The sequence below is a fragment of the Numida meleagris genome, chromosome 5 (assembly GCF_002078875.1).
Source record: "Numida meleagris isolate 19003 breed g44 Domestic line chromosome 5, NumMel1.0, whole genome shotgun sequence".
NCBI lineage: Eukaryota > Metazoa > Chordata > Aves > Galliformes > Numididae > Numida > Numida meleagris.
In genome coordinates, this window is record NC_034413.1 from 65,224,364 (window position 1) to 65,241,216 (window position 16,853).

The 16,853-nt window shown below is 39.4% G+C and overlaps 1 protein-coding gene across 2 annotated transcripts in view; it reads right to left on the reverse strand.

Annotated features, from left to right (window-relative positions):
* Nucleotides 1-16,197, reverse strand: part of ZRANB3 (zinc finger RANBP2-type containing 3) — a 40,877-nt gene extending 24,680 nt beyond the window's left edge. Inside the window, exons 1-2 of one of the 2 annotated variants that reach the window (XM_021397935.1) lie at nt 16,007-16,197; nt 11,011-11,169 (exon numbers count right to left, since the gene is read on the reverse strand). In XM_021397935.1, coding sequence (XP_021253610.1) covers nt 11,011-11,162 — 152 coding nt within the window. In that variant the 5' untranslated portion in view covers nt 11,163-11,169; nt 16,007-16,197. Of the gene's footprint in view, nt 1-11,010; nt 11,170-15,692; nt 15,984-16,006 lie in introns of those variants that run through there. The other variant, XM_021397934.1, reaches the window with a different exon arrangement.

Consider the following 16,853-nt stretch of genomic DNA (forward strand, 5'->3'; position numbering starts at 1 on the left):
TTGTTCCATCTCCGCCTGTTCTGTAAATCTATGAAGAAGAAAAATTTCAGAGGTAGAACACACTATAGTGCTGGTACGTAGAAGACTCAGCCTATTAACACACTGAAGCTAGAAATCAGAATTATATTCTTAATTATACTAATAACGATATCCATGAAGAATCATGGGGAACAAAATCATTAATTACGAAGTGGAATCCAAATTTTGGGGAGAATCAGTATAGACCCCTCCAGCAGCACAGGCTTCAGGACACAGATGATCTCCAATTCTGTGTTCCCAAACTGACAGTACAGTTTCTGTTAACAGAGTTACAAAGATCTGGTACTTCTACATACACTTCCCACCCTATTAAGTCTGAATCTCTTTGAAAGTACTGTAATTCAACAATAAATTCTCAAATCTAGTTCTCTCCCACCTGTTCTGCCACAATAATTTGTAGTAAAAATCAAAGGCTGCAGTGGGGAAACTACTGGCTTTTCTTCCTATACCTGCAAGCCATACATTGTTTAGTCATTTAAACGTTAACTACATACATCACGGACTAATATGAATCAGGTGCACAAAAATTGTTTTTTTTAAAGCTCCAGTTAAGAGTATCTGAATGTCTTCCATCCTCTGTTATGATAGTTAGCAACATGAGTCGCTGCTTTGACGCACACCACTCATAGTCAAATTTCCGAAGTCCTACAGTTTTTAAATTGCTAATTTATGCCACCTAACAAATGTTATTGACACAGCTGAAGAGGTTTTGATGCGATACACAAGATGAATTTATGGTACAAGTAGAATAAAACATGTATGTGGAAACTAAGAACGCTCAAGTGATTTTATGACTTAACGCACTTCAGATCATCGATCCTCTGAAGATTTCAGTCTCAGAACAAGTCTTGAACATGACCGCTCAACGTAGTTACAGCATCTAAGAAGTCCAATATTTGCTCTTTAAGGCACAAAAAAAACCATATATCACTGAGAGGGAAATCACCAAGAGTCCCCACATTTAAAATCACAGCAATTAGTATAGAAGTGTATGGAACTTCCCTATCATTATAGCCCAGATCATACAGAGCTCATAAGATATCCGACAGTGGCACAGAAGCGTTAGAAAGAAATACCCCACATTTTGCTTTATGTAACCTTAAAAATATGCAGCCGCTATTTATAACAAACTTCAGTACGTTCTATATTACTGCAGTTAGACAAGCTGTCAAGATGAACCTAAAGAAACAGATCTTCACATACACGAAGGGACAAATACGTACTTTCGTTTCACATATTTTGACTGCAAGAAGACAGACTTCTTGTTCTCTGAAGTCCAATTAGTCACTTCCTCTCAACTGGTAGTTACCCAATTTGAGCTTCATCATTCATATCCCATCTGTTCATATGGCACCTTAATAATAGCTCTCTCCAAGAATAAAAATCAGAGCTATGATACGCAGTTTCACATCCTGTTATAGGCTCAGCCCACATGGTCAAAAGTTTCAGAAAAGCAGGAAAAATCATTTTAGATGTCTCAGTTACACTTCCCCTCATCAGAGAAGTCCAAGTAGGCAAAAAGCATCACAGTCAATGGCAAGCTCCCTCCATTTCCTTTCCCATTTCTAAAGGTTTCCTTTCTTCATAGTGAATCCTGAGGCTGGCATCTGAATCTGTCCATTTGTGAAGGAATTCCGCTACTTTTTCCTAACAGAACACATCAGAATCTCATTGCAGTGCATTGCACATTCTGCTCCAATCTTCCTGGTATTAGTAAACCTTTCACAGTTGTAGGGTCAGCAGTGGGCTTTGGACACAGCGGCAGCTTTCATTAATGGAAGGGAACCATGCAGTCTGATCTCCATAAGACTTAACCACCTTTTCCTTTCAAGATGTATTAACTTTAAAATAAAACTAAGAGAAAGCATCGTGGCAGGTGAACATGCATGCAGAGAAGAAAGAGCAAAAAGGCAGTCTTGTTGCTTCACCTCAAGCGTACACAGGTCCGAAACTTTAAATTTTGACCCAGACAAAAGAGAATACAAGCACCTAAGAGTATAATTTAAGGGACCACACAAAACTGAATGAATCAGAGTCCCAGAACCAGATATTCAAGAGTTAGCACACACTATCAGAACGGTCATGTAAAGGTATCAGGCACCAAGCAAGGGTGCACTTGCACATTCTTACTGTGGAAAATTCTGGAGAGAAATCAGAACTTAGAGGAAAATCAGAAATAAGAAGGAAGGGCAGAAGGGATGACAATTTTTCAAACCTCACAGAGCACAGGAAGAGCTCATGGTTATGTTGACGTCAAGAAGACTGAACCAGCTTTGTAAAGCATAAGGAGAAACAGATCTTTAAAATTCTATGCAGAGGAGTTCATTGGAGAAGCAGAAGGGAAACTGAGGCTAAGCTTGTGCGGCATATGTCACACAGCCATAGGAAGCAGTCTGCATCAGAAACAGTTTCATAACATGAGTTTTGAGGAAGGAAAAAATGTTTAAATGATAATTATTTCTATTTCTGTGTGTCTGGGTTACACTCAGGCAATCCTTCAGAAATGTTAGCAATATCACCAAGTAAACAAAGCAATTGCAGTTTGTTGTATTAATTATGACTTCAGCAAGGTATGTGAACAAAGACAAAGAATCTAATTTTGAGCTTTACTCTTGGAAAAATACTGATTAACAATACACTGGCATATGTCTGAGGTTTAACTTTATGATCTATATAACCTATATACTTAGTTAAATAAGAATCCTAGTAAGTCATGCAGTCAGTGCTGTACGTTCCTTGTACCTACAAAAATATTTTGCAATTATATTCTCTCTAAACTAGACAGTTCTGCCTCCTCATAAATCGTGGATTAAAAGTTAAAGGGGATATAGTGTTCCAATATAATTATTGCTTGCTTGTGGGGATAATTTAACTTTTTGATTTATTTTCAGCAGCTATTTATCCAGAAAATATAGTCAGAGCTGCCGGCAGCTTTTTCAGAACAAAATCCTTCACCTTCAGTTGCATTTTCCAAGACAAACAGTCAAAGCAGTAGCACTTGATTTCTTAAAACACTGAAAAATTCTGTTACTACTGAAACAAATTAAAGCTGGTTCTGTTAATGCAGCCTTTGGAACATGTTGTACAGAGGAAGCCTGCATCTTTCTTTCACTAGTGTGGGTGTTCTGATATTCTTGAGATTCTCACCTACTCATGTGAGTCAGTTTTATATAATGCTGCAACATATAATTTACCTCCTACTCACAAGCAGACACTTTAGCACTAACATCTTAACCAAGGGTTATTTAAGGAATCTGAACTTAGTGTATTTTTATATAAAAGTGCGCAAGCAACCGTTACATTTGTGTGTCAGTAATCACAGCACTCAGTCCTCAAACTAGAACACAGATGACTTTCTTGCAAAAATAATCAAGGTTGTTTAACCAAAAATAGAGCCCCAGAAGATTTGAGCCAGATCATACCCTCGCTCTTGAATTACCTAAGGTATTTTTAAAAAGTAAATAATGAAAAACCAACCACTAATCTAATCTAAGATGCACTGAAATGCCACATCTGCAGTGTTACCAATTCTTTAAAGAAATATCAAGGAGAATGGTCGTGCAGAGTCTCAGGCTTTTCTCCAACACTCCTCAACCTGTATCTGAATAAGACATCTAAAATACTCTGTGTTTATGAAGGTTTGAGAGCTACATGAGTGTACTAGCCAGCATATTTCAGTATGGAAAAGGATACGTGGAATAACACATATCAACCAAAGTGGTCAAGGCTCAGTTTAAACTCAGAGACTTAGAATCACAGAATAGTTTGGGTTGGAAGGGACCTTAAAGACAGACTACCTAGTTGCTCCCACCTCCCAGGCTATGGCCAGGGATGCTCCCACTAGACCAGGATGCCCAAAGCCCCATCCAACCCAGCCTTGAACGCCTCCATCGATGGGGCACCTACAACTTCCATGGGCAGCCCGTTCCAGTGCCTCACTACCCTCTGAATAGACAGAAGGAAGAAATTCTCTAATCTAAACCTACACTCTTTTAATCCAAAATCATTACATCTTGCCCCATCACTAAAGGGCCTAGTAAGAAGTCTCTCTCCACTTTTCTTATAAACCCGTTCAGACACAAATCAATTCACCAGTTGAATTGCTGCAAGAAAAATTGACATCAATTAATTGGAACAAAATGGAATAACATAAACTAATTTCAACTACTGACAATCTAGGCTACAAACTTTAACCTAGATATTGACAGGATTGAAATACCTGTAATCAAAGTAGCTCTTGCCTAGTATGTAATGTAACGCCCTTTAATGACAATTAGTTACTCATTATCACTTAATCAATAAAATTTGCTTTCCCAAATGATATTCCTTACTGCAAAAGCTGAAGAAGAACTAATCTCTTTGCATCTTAATCCTTATTCCCAGTTCTCTCTGATCTGAAGAGACAGAGATAATGGAGGCACTTGTTGATATCACTTAATACTTCAAAAGCACATATTAAAATAAAAATGAAACATTCATAAAAATATTCCTAGGCATGATTCAACAAAATGAATATTAAAGGAATTCCATTTTCAAACATGCAAATTTAATTAATTTGGCATCTATCAAAGTCATTGTGACAGAAGTGGAGAAAGTAAGTAGATCTCCCTTAAGAAATGAGGATCATCTTCAACTTTCTTATTTTGGAGATCCTCCTCTGAACTTTCCAACTTAAAACCAAAATGGTCAAAAGTTTAACAACAAGAATATTGATACTACAACATTTGCACACCTTCACAGGTATCCAATTTGGTAATTACACCAATTCAGCATCCCTGCCTGCAACACGTAAGAATGACGTTAGTTACGTGCTTACAAGGAGACGGTCAGAACGCTCACTCAGAATCCCAGGAAATCAGTCAGTAATCACGAATCAAAAAGTAATCAAGATAAAAGCAAAGTAATGCAAAACTCTGGTAACTTCAAAAACAAATAACAACAAAAACAAGACAAAAGGCAACAGTGGCACTATACCAAAGGAGAAGAAAACAACTGACAAGATAAAAATCAGGAACAAACTCAGTAAAAATGATAAAAATAAGAATGAAAGGGGAAAACAACGAAAATATACTAGAGAAGGACTTGTTGCACTAGCAGCAATTAAAATTCGCATGGAAACAAATGTCAACCATACCTTCTCTTATTATATAAAATTCCAAAAACTAGAAATATATCTCTATTACCCTCTCAAACCCTAAGGATATTAAACACTTTGTGCTACTCAACGCCTAATACAGGCAAATCAACCTGATTGAGGCTACTTTGTTCAGAGTCCAGACAAAGGAACATTAACAAAGATCTTTGTCTCCCTCGTGGTCTAAAGAATTCTATAAAAAGAAACTTTTCCACTCCTCCACACACCAGCACGCAGACTACAGTTCTAATACGTTCAGACAGAATTAATGAAATAAAAGAAAGCTGATTCAGAACAAGGATTTCTGAGAATTTGGGATTTCAAAGGGAAAAAATGTTCATCTACTGCGATGCACAGACACTCAGATTCAATTTCTATGCATTCTCTTCCCCTCCTACCACCATTCTGGAAAGTTAAAGACATCTGTGCATCAATGTGTCAAAGAATTTAGATATGACTTACATGAGAAATTCCTGACGTACAAACCAATGTACTGTGACTAGGAATTTTAAAATTTCTATTAGTCCAAGAACTATCATTTCTATTATTCAACTACTAAAACCTCAGGTGACTGTACATACACTGTGCTTCATGTAGGGAAATGGAGCTAGAACCTTTAGCCACGATCATCAACTTCGAGGATTTCTGATCTGAATCTCTGCTTTTCTGGTCTTCTCTAAGAAGATAGGAGGAAGAAAATAATTTCTACAAAAACTGATAAAATCTTTGAGCTCAAAACACGTTTCAGTTAATGAAGATTTGTGTATGCACTTCTGCTGTATAGCTTGTTAGAGCTCAGAGTCACAGTTAATGGAAAACAAATCTATTGTTTTGCAGTGCAACCAACGGACTTGCTGTAATGCTAGGTGACACACACATTCTGTAACAAACTCACTGTCATAATGAGTTCCTGTAGTTAACTATTCAAAACAACATTAAATAATGTAACAATTTTTATTACTCTGGAAAACAATCTGCCTAACCAAATAACCTTTCATCAAACTGATGACTCTTAATGCCTGATCTGTACTTCGCATATCATGTTACTGCTATCTGTTGTCATTTACTTCCATATTACTGCATCTGTAATCAATAGACAAATTTAAGCCAGCATGTATAGGAAAGTAAATGTCACACGCTTCAGAACATGTAAATATGCACTTTAGAGGTAGTACGTTAACTTATAAAGCTAGCATTAAAAACAAGAAAATATCTTTGAGTCACCACTGGAGCAAAGTGCTGGTACTAGCAAGAGTAACAATGAGCATTCCAATATTTATAGACTTTTTTTTTCTAGAAAATAGGGGTTACAACATTAATGGACTAGTATACATTGAACCTTGTGGAAGAAAGCGAGAAGAAAACATCTGGGAATTAGACTACCCTAGAAAAACTCTTTGGGCATGCATTTATAATAAAAAAAGTTTATTTCATATGTGTTAAACAACTCTTCTTGCCCATCCACAAGGAAGATAACTTAAACAATTTTTTCTGCCAACTATTCTAGGAAAAAAAAAAAACTGTGTCTGAAGGCATCTTTTACAGATACCATTAAGAAGGCAGGCAGTGTTTGATAGTTTTGCAAATCACACGCTGACAACTTGTATTATAAAATCTGATAAAGCATTTAGGTACATGGTTTATGCTTGTTAGCAGCAAGAGAGCTAGCTTTCAAACACGAGCATGCTTCTGACTTTCACAGTGTATGCGGACGAGCAAATTATTCATAATTAAAGCAAACAGCATTTAAATACATATTTATGCTCCCTAAAACACGTTAGTTTTCCTGAAAGAAAAACATAGAAATAGAAGAGTTTTCAAGGACAGAATTTGCGTGCACCGATCTTTTTTGCACATTAATGTTTTAGATTATAATCAAAGACTTCCATCTCTTCTCAAGGACACTTCTGAAGAACAATCTCTAGTGAAGAGTAAGAAGGCACATAGTTACATGTTCAAGGCCTGTCTGTAAGCAAAAAGGTACGTTATCTTTAACTATACACTGTCTTCTTGGCTCTAGAATTATTATTTTTATTATTTTCTTGAAAAGCGTGAGGCAGTTCGTGCCACTCCAGACAACACCTTTGGAGCATTTAGTGAAAAAGCTAGCATCTGCCTGCCTCTTCTGCCTCACTTTTACTAAAGAATCGTAAGCTCAAATATACTGTTGTGATTTATCTCATTATTAGGGAAATTGTGGGGAAATGAATAGATTAATCCCAGCCCCCATTAGTATCTCAGAGCGTATATTTCATTCAAGAATATACAGGTTTTTTGTTCCTGTTTCATGCTAGGAGTTTCTCTAACCTAAGAAAACATTAACTCAATCTCTACAGCCAACAACAGAGAATTCTCTCTACACCAGTTTCCTGCCACTACAGCAAAGCATGGATTAAGTGATGACTGCACAGGGAGCGCATAGCCTGAGAGAGAAAAGAGAAGCCCAGATGCACGTACTGCTTACTTCAAGTCCTACGTTCATATATTTTCAAAATTAGAAAAGACACTTTTATGGAAAAGCATCAGACCTTGTTAAAATATACCAAAGGGAATAGTGAAAGAATGCTTAAATCATTAATGAGTGCACAAAAGAGAGAGATTTGGGTGAGCCAGAGGCTGACAAACTAATAAGAAAATTCAGCTACAAGCAGCAAAGGCTCTTGTTCTCTGTTTTGGGATTAAAAGAAAATTAGATCTGAGTAAGGCACAGACTTTTGAAAAACAGTCCTCAGGAAAGTTTGACTTAGTACATTTTACTTTAGAGGCTAGGTGAGCGTGTGCAAACAGTTCCCCAATTTGACCCAGCTAATGCACAGAACTTGCTATGCCAGTGAATGGCATTTCTTGCAGTCATAATGAAAATACTTTCATACTCATGTCATAGTAAAAACATCAGCGTCATATCATTCAGTCTTTTGTTAATGAAAAGTTTCAAGAAAAGAAAAACTAAGCCCATAATCCTAATTGAAACAACCCTGCTGCCTCATCACCAGCCATTAGCCTAGGCATTTCAAATCTTTCTACACACCTATTGCAGGCAATTGTTACTTCTCAAAGAAAAATACCTGATTTGAATTTATCTAGTTAAGCAGTTTCCTGAGGAAACTCTATACTACAATAGCTTGCAAAGGATTATGTTTTCAAACACATCCATTAGCCTACACAAATTAACATTAAAGAAACTATACACGTACATATTTTCTTGTCTGATTTTATTATTTGTATATATAAATGCATCTTAATTGCATATTATATAAACTTTACTTCCCCTTACTAGCATCAGATCAACTGAGATATGGTAGCCTCGGGCTTTGGATAGATTAAATTCAACTCTTAAATACAAACTTTGCTGCCTATTCTGTCAAAACCTTAGTAATCCATTAAAACTGTACACAGTTATTCTTACAGTCACACTGTGCGGCAGAAAAGTACATAGAATCATAGAATCCTTAGAGCTGGAAGGGACCTTTCAAGGTCATCTAGCTCAGCTCCCCTGCATTGAACAGGGTCATGCACAGCTAGGTCAGGTTGCCCAGGGCCCGATCCAGACTTGCCTCCAAAGTCTCCAGGGATGGGGCATCAACCACATCTCTGGGCAATCTGTTCCAGTGCCTCATCACCCTCACTGTAAAAGATTTCTTCCTTATACCCAACCTAACTCTGCCCTCTCTAAGCGTTAAGGCATTTCCCCTTGTTCTCTGACCACAGAACCCACTAAAGAGTCTGTCCCCTTCTTTCCCATTGCTCCCCTTCAGATACCGAAAGGCTGCTATCAGGTCACCTCAGAGCCTTCTTTTCTACAGGCTGAACAGCCTCAGCTCTGCCCCGTCCTCGTACGAGATGTGTTCCAACCCCTGGATTACTTTTCTGGCCCTTCTTTGGACATGATCCAACAGGTCTATGTCTCTCCTGTACTGAGGACTCCACATCTGAACGCAGTACTCTTGTGTCCAGCTTCCCACCCACCAGTACCCCCAGGTCTTTTTTGGCAGGGCTGCACTCAATCCTTTCATCTCCCAGCTTATATTGGTAGTGAGCGTTGCCTCACCCAGCTGCAAGATCTTGCATTTGGATTTGTCAAACCTCATGAGGTTCACCTGGGCCCACTGCTCAAGCTTGACTAGGTCCCTCTGAATGGCATCCCGTCTCTCTGGTGTGTCAACTGCACCCCACAGCTTGGTATCATCAGCAAACTTGCTCAGGCTGCACTCGACCCCAGTGTCAATGTCACTGACAAAGATATCCCCCTGGGGGACACCACTCTCCACTGACCTCCATTCAGGCATTGAGCCATTGACCACCTCTCTCTGGACTCGAGCCTGCAGCTAATTCTTTGTCCATTGAACAGTCCACCCATCAAATCCACACTTCCAATTTGGAGAGAAGGATCTTGTGGGGGTACCATGTCAAAAGCCTTACTGAAGCCGAGATAGATGACATCAGTGGCTCTTCCCATGTCCACTGATGCAGTGACACTATCATAAAAGGCCACCAGGTTGGTCAAGCAAGATTTGCCCTTGGTGAAGCCATGCTGGCTCTCCTGTATCACCTTCCTGTCTCCTGTGTGCTTTAGCATAGCTGCCTGGAGGATCTGCTCCATGATCTTTCCTGACACAGGGAAAGACTGATGTGTCGCTAGTTCCCAGGGTCACCGACCTGTCAGCCATATGACCAGTGGTCACAGAAAAATTAATTCCAACACAGCATAAAGATTTTAGAATCTCAGGATTGCACCTGAATAGCTGGACAGATCTTTCTACTCTGCTATCTCGTCTGGCAGCATAAAGTAGATGGCTTACTTGGTCCCCTGAAGACAGAAATATTGTCATTATCAAAGGGTTTTGGCCAAATGAACAGAATTAAAGTGAAATACTTTATAGGAAAATTAACTTCATCAGAAGTGCCATATAACTGCAAGAACTGATGATAAACATTTCCTTTCCAATTTTTCATCTTTATAGTGCATGCGCATTTCTTCCACAAAAGGCTCACAGATATTAGCAAGCAACCCTCTTCGGCTCCATTCCTTCTGTTTTCAGCAAGATGATGAGGTTATCAGAAAACAACTTCAAACTTCCTTACAGCCTCAGCTCAAATCACTTCTTTTGTGCCACACCTCTAAGATGACATTACTTTCCAAAGGAATATCATACAGTAGTTTCATCACTTTAGGCTGCAATTGCTTAGATATTCTAAAAGTTATAAAGCATAAATATCATCTTCCTTCCCACTTCTTTGACCTTTTAACACAGTATCATGATCTTAGCAAAGTACTTCCAGTCACCGTTGTATTTTTCTGATTTATAGGATACTTAATTGTGGAATGCCTGCCCTATCAGTTGCTGCACTTGCTAACTGAGCGCTCTGCAAGTCTTCTGCTTGGTTGTTACAGCTCAGTGAGTTCCAGAACACCCTGATGACATGCCAGAATTGTACCAAGTTTAAAATAGAATACCACACAGATGCATCAAGATCTGTTAGTCATTCTCTTAACAGATCTACCACGCCATTAAGAACTACAGAAGCAAATGTGAATTAACTTATTTTGAGACTGCTCTATTAACATCACAAAAAGAATGCTCCCGCTGATAGCAGCCTCCTCCTATATGTGGAGGTCTTGGATACTACAAGCTGATTTTGCGCTATTAAATATTTCTCCCTCCTTCATGAGGAGAAAAACAAAACAACCTCATTTTAAACCATGTTATGTTACAGTTTATTTAAAAGAAAGAATATAACACACCTAAGTGTTGCTGTATTTGCATAACTTTTGTAACCATTCATTAATTTTTATCTAGAATAATTCTTTCAAGCTTATGATATAACAAAGATTTTACCTGCCACTCCTCTGAAGCGCAAATATGATGCCTTTCTCCTGAAAAGGAAGCAGTTTCTTTCTCAGTCTTTCAGGCAGAAAGGACAGCTCAGCATCAACATTTTCAGAACAAGTAGCTTCAAGCGTATGTGCATCCTGGAGCATAGTAGCCATTTTGAACCTACAGGAAACAAAACCAAAAAAGATGCCTTACTTAAAAGATAGGTCTGCAATACATTATAGAATAAAACTTAATGGTATAATGATAACTTGAAATACTTGACATCTGCATATAAGCTGCCCTTACACTAACAGCACTAGGAATAAATGAAAACAAAATACTCAGACTAATCAGTTGCCTTTTCCTAAAACCTAACAGTTTAGGCTTTTAATGGATGTCACTTAAGACAATTTGATTTATAAAAAACATATCACAAAGGAAGAACATCAGAATCACCACCATATTAATTAGTAACTTCCAAGATATGACAGTCAGAAAAATCCTCACAATACTAACCATGCTTATGTTAGAAAGGCATGGTCATAAAGTTGTTGTAATTCAGTGAACCTCTGATAAGGAAGACCAATCTCCCTGGATAACGCTTACCCAAAACAAGCAAAATATCCAAGACATTTCAAACATCCTTCCCATTTCAAAAGTAGCACAGCTTCACTTGTATTATCATATAGATAAAGAGCTAAATCAAGTTGCCATAGAACTGCCTGCCTTAATTTAGAATTAGAGACGTACAGTAAAGCTTCATATCAGCTTCATCTCTCTTTATAGCCAATAAAATTATGGCAACATGTGGGTATAATGAGGGAGTTTTCCCCCATGAAGCTACTTCCAAAAAGGAGCCATTTAGCAAAGGAGGTGGGGGAAGAATGCTGTTTTCAATATCAAAATTGTCACCAAGATTGTAAGGGAAAGCTGGTGAGATCTCAGTATCAGAACGTGTTTCATTGTGTTTTATCAATACATTTATTTTTATAACAATGCCTTTGAAAGCACATCACTTTTTTTTTCCCTAAAATTGATTCATTTTCATCTTTTGGCTTATCTGACTAAAAGTGATCTGAGGTGGACCTGTCTAGCAAAAGGAACAAGGTTTAGCTGGACACAAGAAATCTACTTAAATTGGCACACACACAGGCAAACTCCAAAGACACCCACTGAGGAGTAGCCTAGTAATCTTCAAGAGCTGGGAGGTTTTTCCCCCCTGAGCTACAAAGTCAGATTGAGGGTTGGTCTCATGAAGTATCACATCTTCCCAAATCTCTAGAAAGTACAAAATAATACAGATGATAAAGAGCCCACAACCTTATTATCAATAAAACATTCTAACTACTCCAACTGGAAGAAGTTGGCGTGCATCACTTCCTCTGAAACGCCATGAAATAGCTTTTTAGAAGTTCCCTATTTAATGATGATAGTTTTTGACCATTCAAATACAGATTACTTAGAGACATTAAAAGGTAAGTATTTTAGTAAATATTTTTCAGAGAAGTTACAAAGAGGTCATTTTACTTTTTGATACGGGTACTATATGTCCTCTAAAACCTGTAACTCTAGGAGTCAAATCAGAAAGTAATGGCAAAATATGCCAAAAAAACCAAACAAACAACAAACCAGCAGCAGAAACCAAACCAAACCAGAATCTTTATTTGTTTCAGAAATAAACGATCATAAAGCACACAATACATCCATAAACATTCTCATTCACTTTGTCCACAGGAACAGGGCCAGAGAAAAAATACTAGCTCTTGTTCTCTTATAACTTAACAGACCTTCATTTTCTTTTTTTAAAGACATCAGACTGTTCAGTAGTAGTACACCAACTAAGCACGTGGAAAGGAACAAACCTTACATCAGGACATAAAGAAAAGGTCTTTGACCCTGCATTGCCTAATTGTCTAATTTTGGATTCACAGCCTGTATAAGGAGCAAGACCTTAATGAGCATAGGAACAAAGAGTATCAGTCAAAATATGTCTCTTGTATTGTCAACAGCAGATATTGCCCTACAAGGCTTGGTATCAAATTTTTATAAGAACATGTTGTGCTCAGATTTTTTGAAACTTATGCATTTCTGAAGCAACTCAGAAGTCAGATATGCTTTGGTAGGATGAATTATTACACTTCCCGTAAGAAATGCACTGAGCTGTTGCCATTCACTTCAAAGATCTGCAGGACTAAATAACCTGGTTTTTGCACTGACTAGTTACATTGTAAGATACACCTGGGGGCAATGGAAGTGGTTTAAGTAATCAATGTAGTAAAGAAAGATCATGCAAGACAGAGTTTGCAACAGCTTGCTTCTAATACACTGGAGTACTGGCGAGTAAAACAAACAGATTCTGATGAAATAACATGAAATAAATTCATTAATTCTGTGTATGAATTTTTAGCTACATCACTTGATGTACAATCTTCCAGCCAAAGTTACATTCTTTTCAGTGAAGAAAATCTAGCTGTAACTGCACTGCTGCACAAGAGAATACTGCTCCATCTTCCAAGGGCTTTCTAAGGGCTATCAGATTACTAAAACTAAGAAATCCTTCCATTGGGCAAGTTTTTCCAAAACAGCCAGACTTGCTCAGTGCAGTGCTGCCTCTTGCTGCCACAGTATGGATGGTAGCATACATCACCTTAAAGCCAGGGTGAGCCAAAGGAAAGTGAAAGAAACATAAGACTAGAGAGCTGCAAAAAGAAGTTAACAGGAATTTGTCCCTCTGTAGCAGAAGAATTTGGCACTACTGAAGTACTGCTGACAAAAGAGTTTGCAAACAGACACACATCCCAAAAATAAGGACCTGAATGTTCTGTAAGTCCACTAAACTATTGCACAGTCCCAGAAAAAAAAACAAAACGATGATTTCAGAGGATGCTGTCACTGGCTCCACTGGTCAGACTAGTGAAATCCAGAAGGAAAATGAGCAAATTTTTTTTGTTTATATGAGATTATATCAATATATGAGAACTTTTGTGCTACTTTCTTGGGCATCTTTTACCACTTCTCAATGGATTGGTGTGTATCCACAACTATTTTCTTGTACTATTCTGCTGGAGTATGCGGGAGGAAAAAAAAAAAAGTACAATTTAAGATTTTAAGCAACACTCAGAGTTGAGGCATAAGGGTTGTATTTGCTGTTACTGTAGACTTGGTTCTATTTTGCATCAGACTGCCTTGTTACCACAGAATCTATTCTAAGAAATACATTCTCCTTGAACTGTTATCCTTTGCACAACGTATAAACCACTAAACATATTACTATACATGGATGAAAACAAGAATCCAAACTGGAATCACGGATGCGGGCCTTTTATAGGTTTTTTTTTTTTTTTTTAAATTAATAATTAAGCTAAAAATCAATACCTTGTATATAATTACTTTGGTAGAGGTGGTCATTCATAATTCATTTTACATAGATCAAATATGCACAGCATTTTGTAATTTCATCAAATAAACACAAGATTTTTAAAGTTACAGTGTAGCAGAAACAGTTTGACACCATAAGGAAGGCCAGTTTACGCCTGCTGTTCTACCCATTACAGATTCAGAAGCTCTAAGAACAGAGATAAAGGATTAGTGCATGTGTTTTCTCTTATTTTTTTACCCCATTTACTCCTGTATCCCCAATATGTTGTAAAATGCATCATGACAACCCTCCCGCACCTCTAGATTACAAGCACAGGAACTTTGGTTTTCCTCAGATAAAAGAGACCTAAAGTTTAGGTGTGGAGATGCAGCTTTTCATTCAGGGGTTCATTGAGTAAACATCTATTAATCTGAAATTGTCATAGAATCTCAGGAGTAGAGAGTGGAAAGTGATCGCACTTCTTAAAAGCAGGAACAATGAAGATCTGTAGTATTACAATATGATTCACTGCCGGGGAAAAAAGTGAGCAAAAATTACGGAGCACTGAACTTCTGAGCAACAGGATAAAAAGCTCTATGCACAGGTAAATCTTATCTTTCAGGTCTGCTAAAAGATTTTTGAAGGGGGAATCTTTGAGAACGTATGTCTAAACTGGTTAATGCATTTTAGTTTCCACTTTTGCAAAGTTAACAACAGAGTAAGTTTTATTAGCATATTAATGCAGTACTTATGATTTCCAGGAAAGAATTTGAGATGAGAAAATCGCTCAAACGTTTAAAGGAAACTGAACTACTAAGAAAAAGAAAACAACGACAGAAAGATGGTTGCGCTGAAACTTTTTCCTCTTGTTCTTAAAATACAAGTCTGTTCATATATGAGACACGAAATCAGCCATATTTCAAAGTAACTTACTCCAGCACCTAGAGCATTCATTGAATTCACAAATCACTTGGAAAAGTAAGTACTGAGGAACAAGAGAAGGGTAAATATTAATAAAAGGAGAACTAAACAAAAAACAAACAACAAAAAACACCCCGGAGTTCTGTCACTGCTGTTTCTGTTTCACTAGACACTCATCTTTCCAGAGAGATGAGACACAAATTGTTTAAGATACCACCTCAAACACTGGTAGGCTGGACGAGATGAGAACTTCAAGGTCTGATGCGAGCGTTGCATTCCACGATAGCTGCTGGCTATCACAAGGTATGGTCATAACACAAACCAACCATTTATTTCATAGGCCACTAATGAGGTACAGCATTTTCACGCAGCGCAGAGCAGACCCCTGAAACAAAGTGATGTTACCACCAAGCATTTAACTTACATTTCCTTCTGATATTCTTCACTGCTCCATAACTGTATTTTCCATGAGGCTTAACAGGAATGCAAAGCATTAAGAAAATCACAGAATCCATTCTTCCACCAATAAAAAGAGAAAAATCTTAAGACGACACAAGACATTGGAATACAGCAATTGAAAAGAATAACCCGTTAGACAGAAAAAATGACACTCATTACAGTGCTACGCATCACGTAACAATTTTGCCACGAGCTATCGGAGAAAACAGTCACCTCCACACCTGCTCAGGGGCAAGGAGCTATATTGTTTTTTTTTTGTTTGTTTGTTTTTTGACTTACACAGCTCATGTGCCGCAGTACCCCAGCGTTAGGGTGAGCGGAGCGGGTCTTCCTGCTGCGAGCGCAGACTGAGAAGAAGCCCCCGACAGTTCAGCCCTAGCCTAGGAGCGGGCCCCGGCCCGGCCCCTCAGCGCCTCACGCCTTGGCGGGCTCCGCACTCAAACGCCGCCGCCCGGAAGTGACGCGCCGTCGACAACGCGCACGCGCACGCAGGCAGCCGCGAGCTTTGCGACGCGCTTCCGGGGTGGAGGAGCTGTGCGGCGTTGTGCCCTGCTCGGGCCGCGGGCTGGGGCCAGGCTGAGAGGCCGAGCTGGGACTACAGCTCCCAGCCTTCTCCAGCCGAGCTTTCCGTGGCTGTGATCCAGACAGGGTTGACCACCACCCGGGGCGGGGAGCGGTGCTCCCCGACTGCCATTAGCCGTGGCTGCAGTCTGTCTGCGTACCGCCGTGCCGCTAATGGTCGCTGGCTGACCACAAGGGGCGGGGACTGCTGTGCCGGTCTCCTCGCCGATTGGGGATCTTATTGGTGATCGCGGCTGCCTGTCAGTGCAGCGGCACCTCTGATTGGTCGCCATCTTCTGGATGAGACTGTGCCCGCCTAGGCGCTGAGGGGCGCCACTCGCCGGCAGCAATGAGGGCGGGCAGCGCGCCGCTAATTGGTCGGCTCGGCCGTAACTCAGGAGCGTTCCGCGCGGCTATTGGCGGCGGCGCGGCGGAGGGGCGGGCGTCTCTCCCCGCCGCGGCAGCCGGAGGAACCCGGGTGGCTATCGAGGCTGGCGATGGGGTTAAGCGTCCCTCGTGCGTGAGCCCGCCGCCGCCGCGCCGGCCCGAGTCCGCCGGCCGCGCT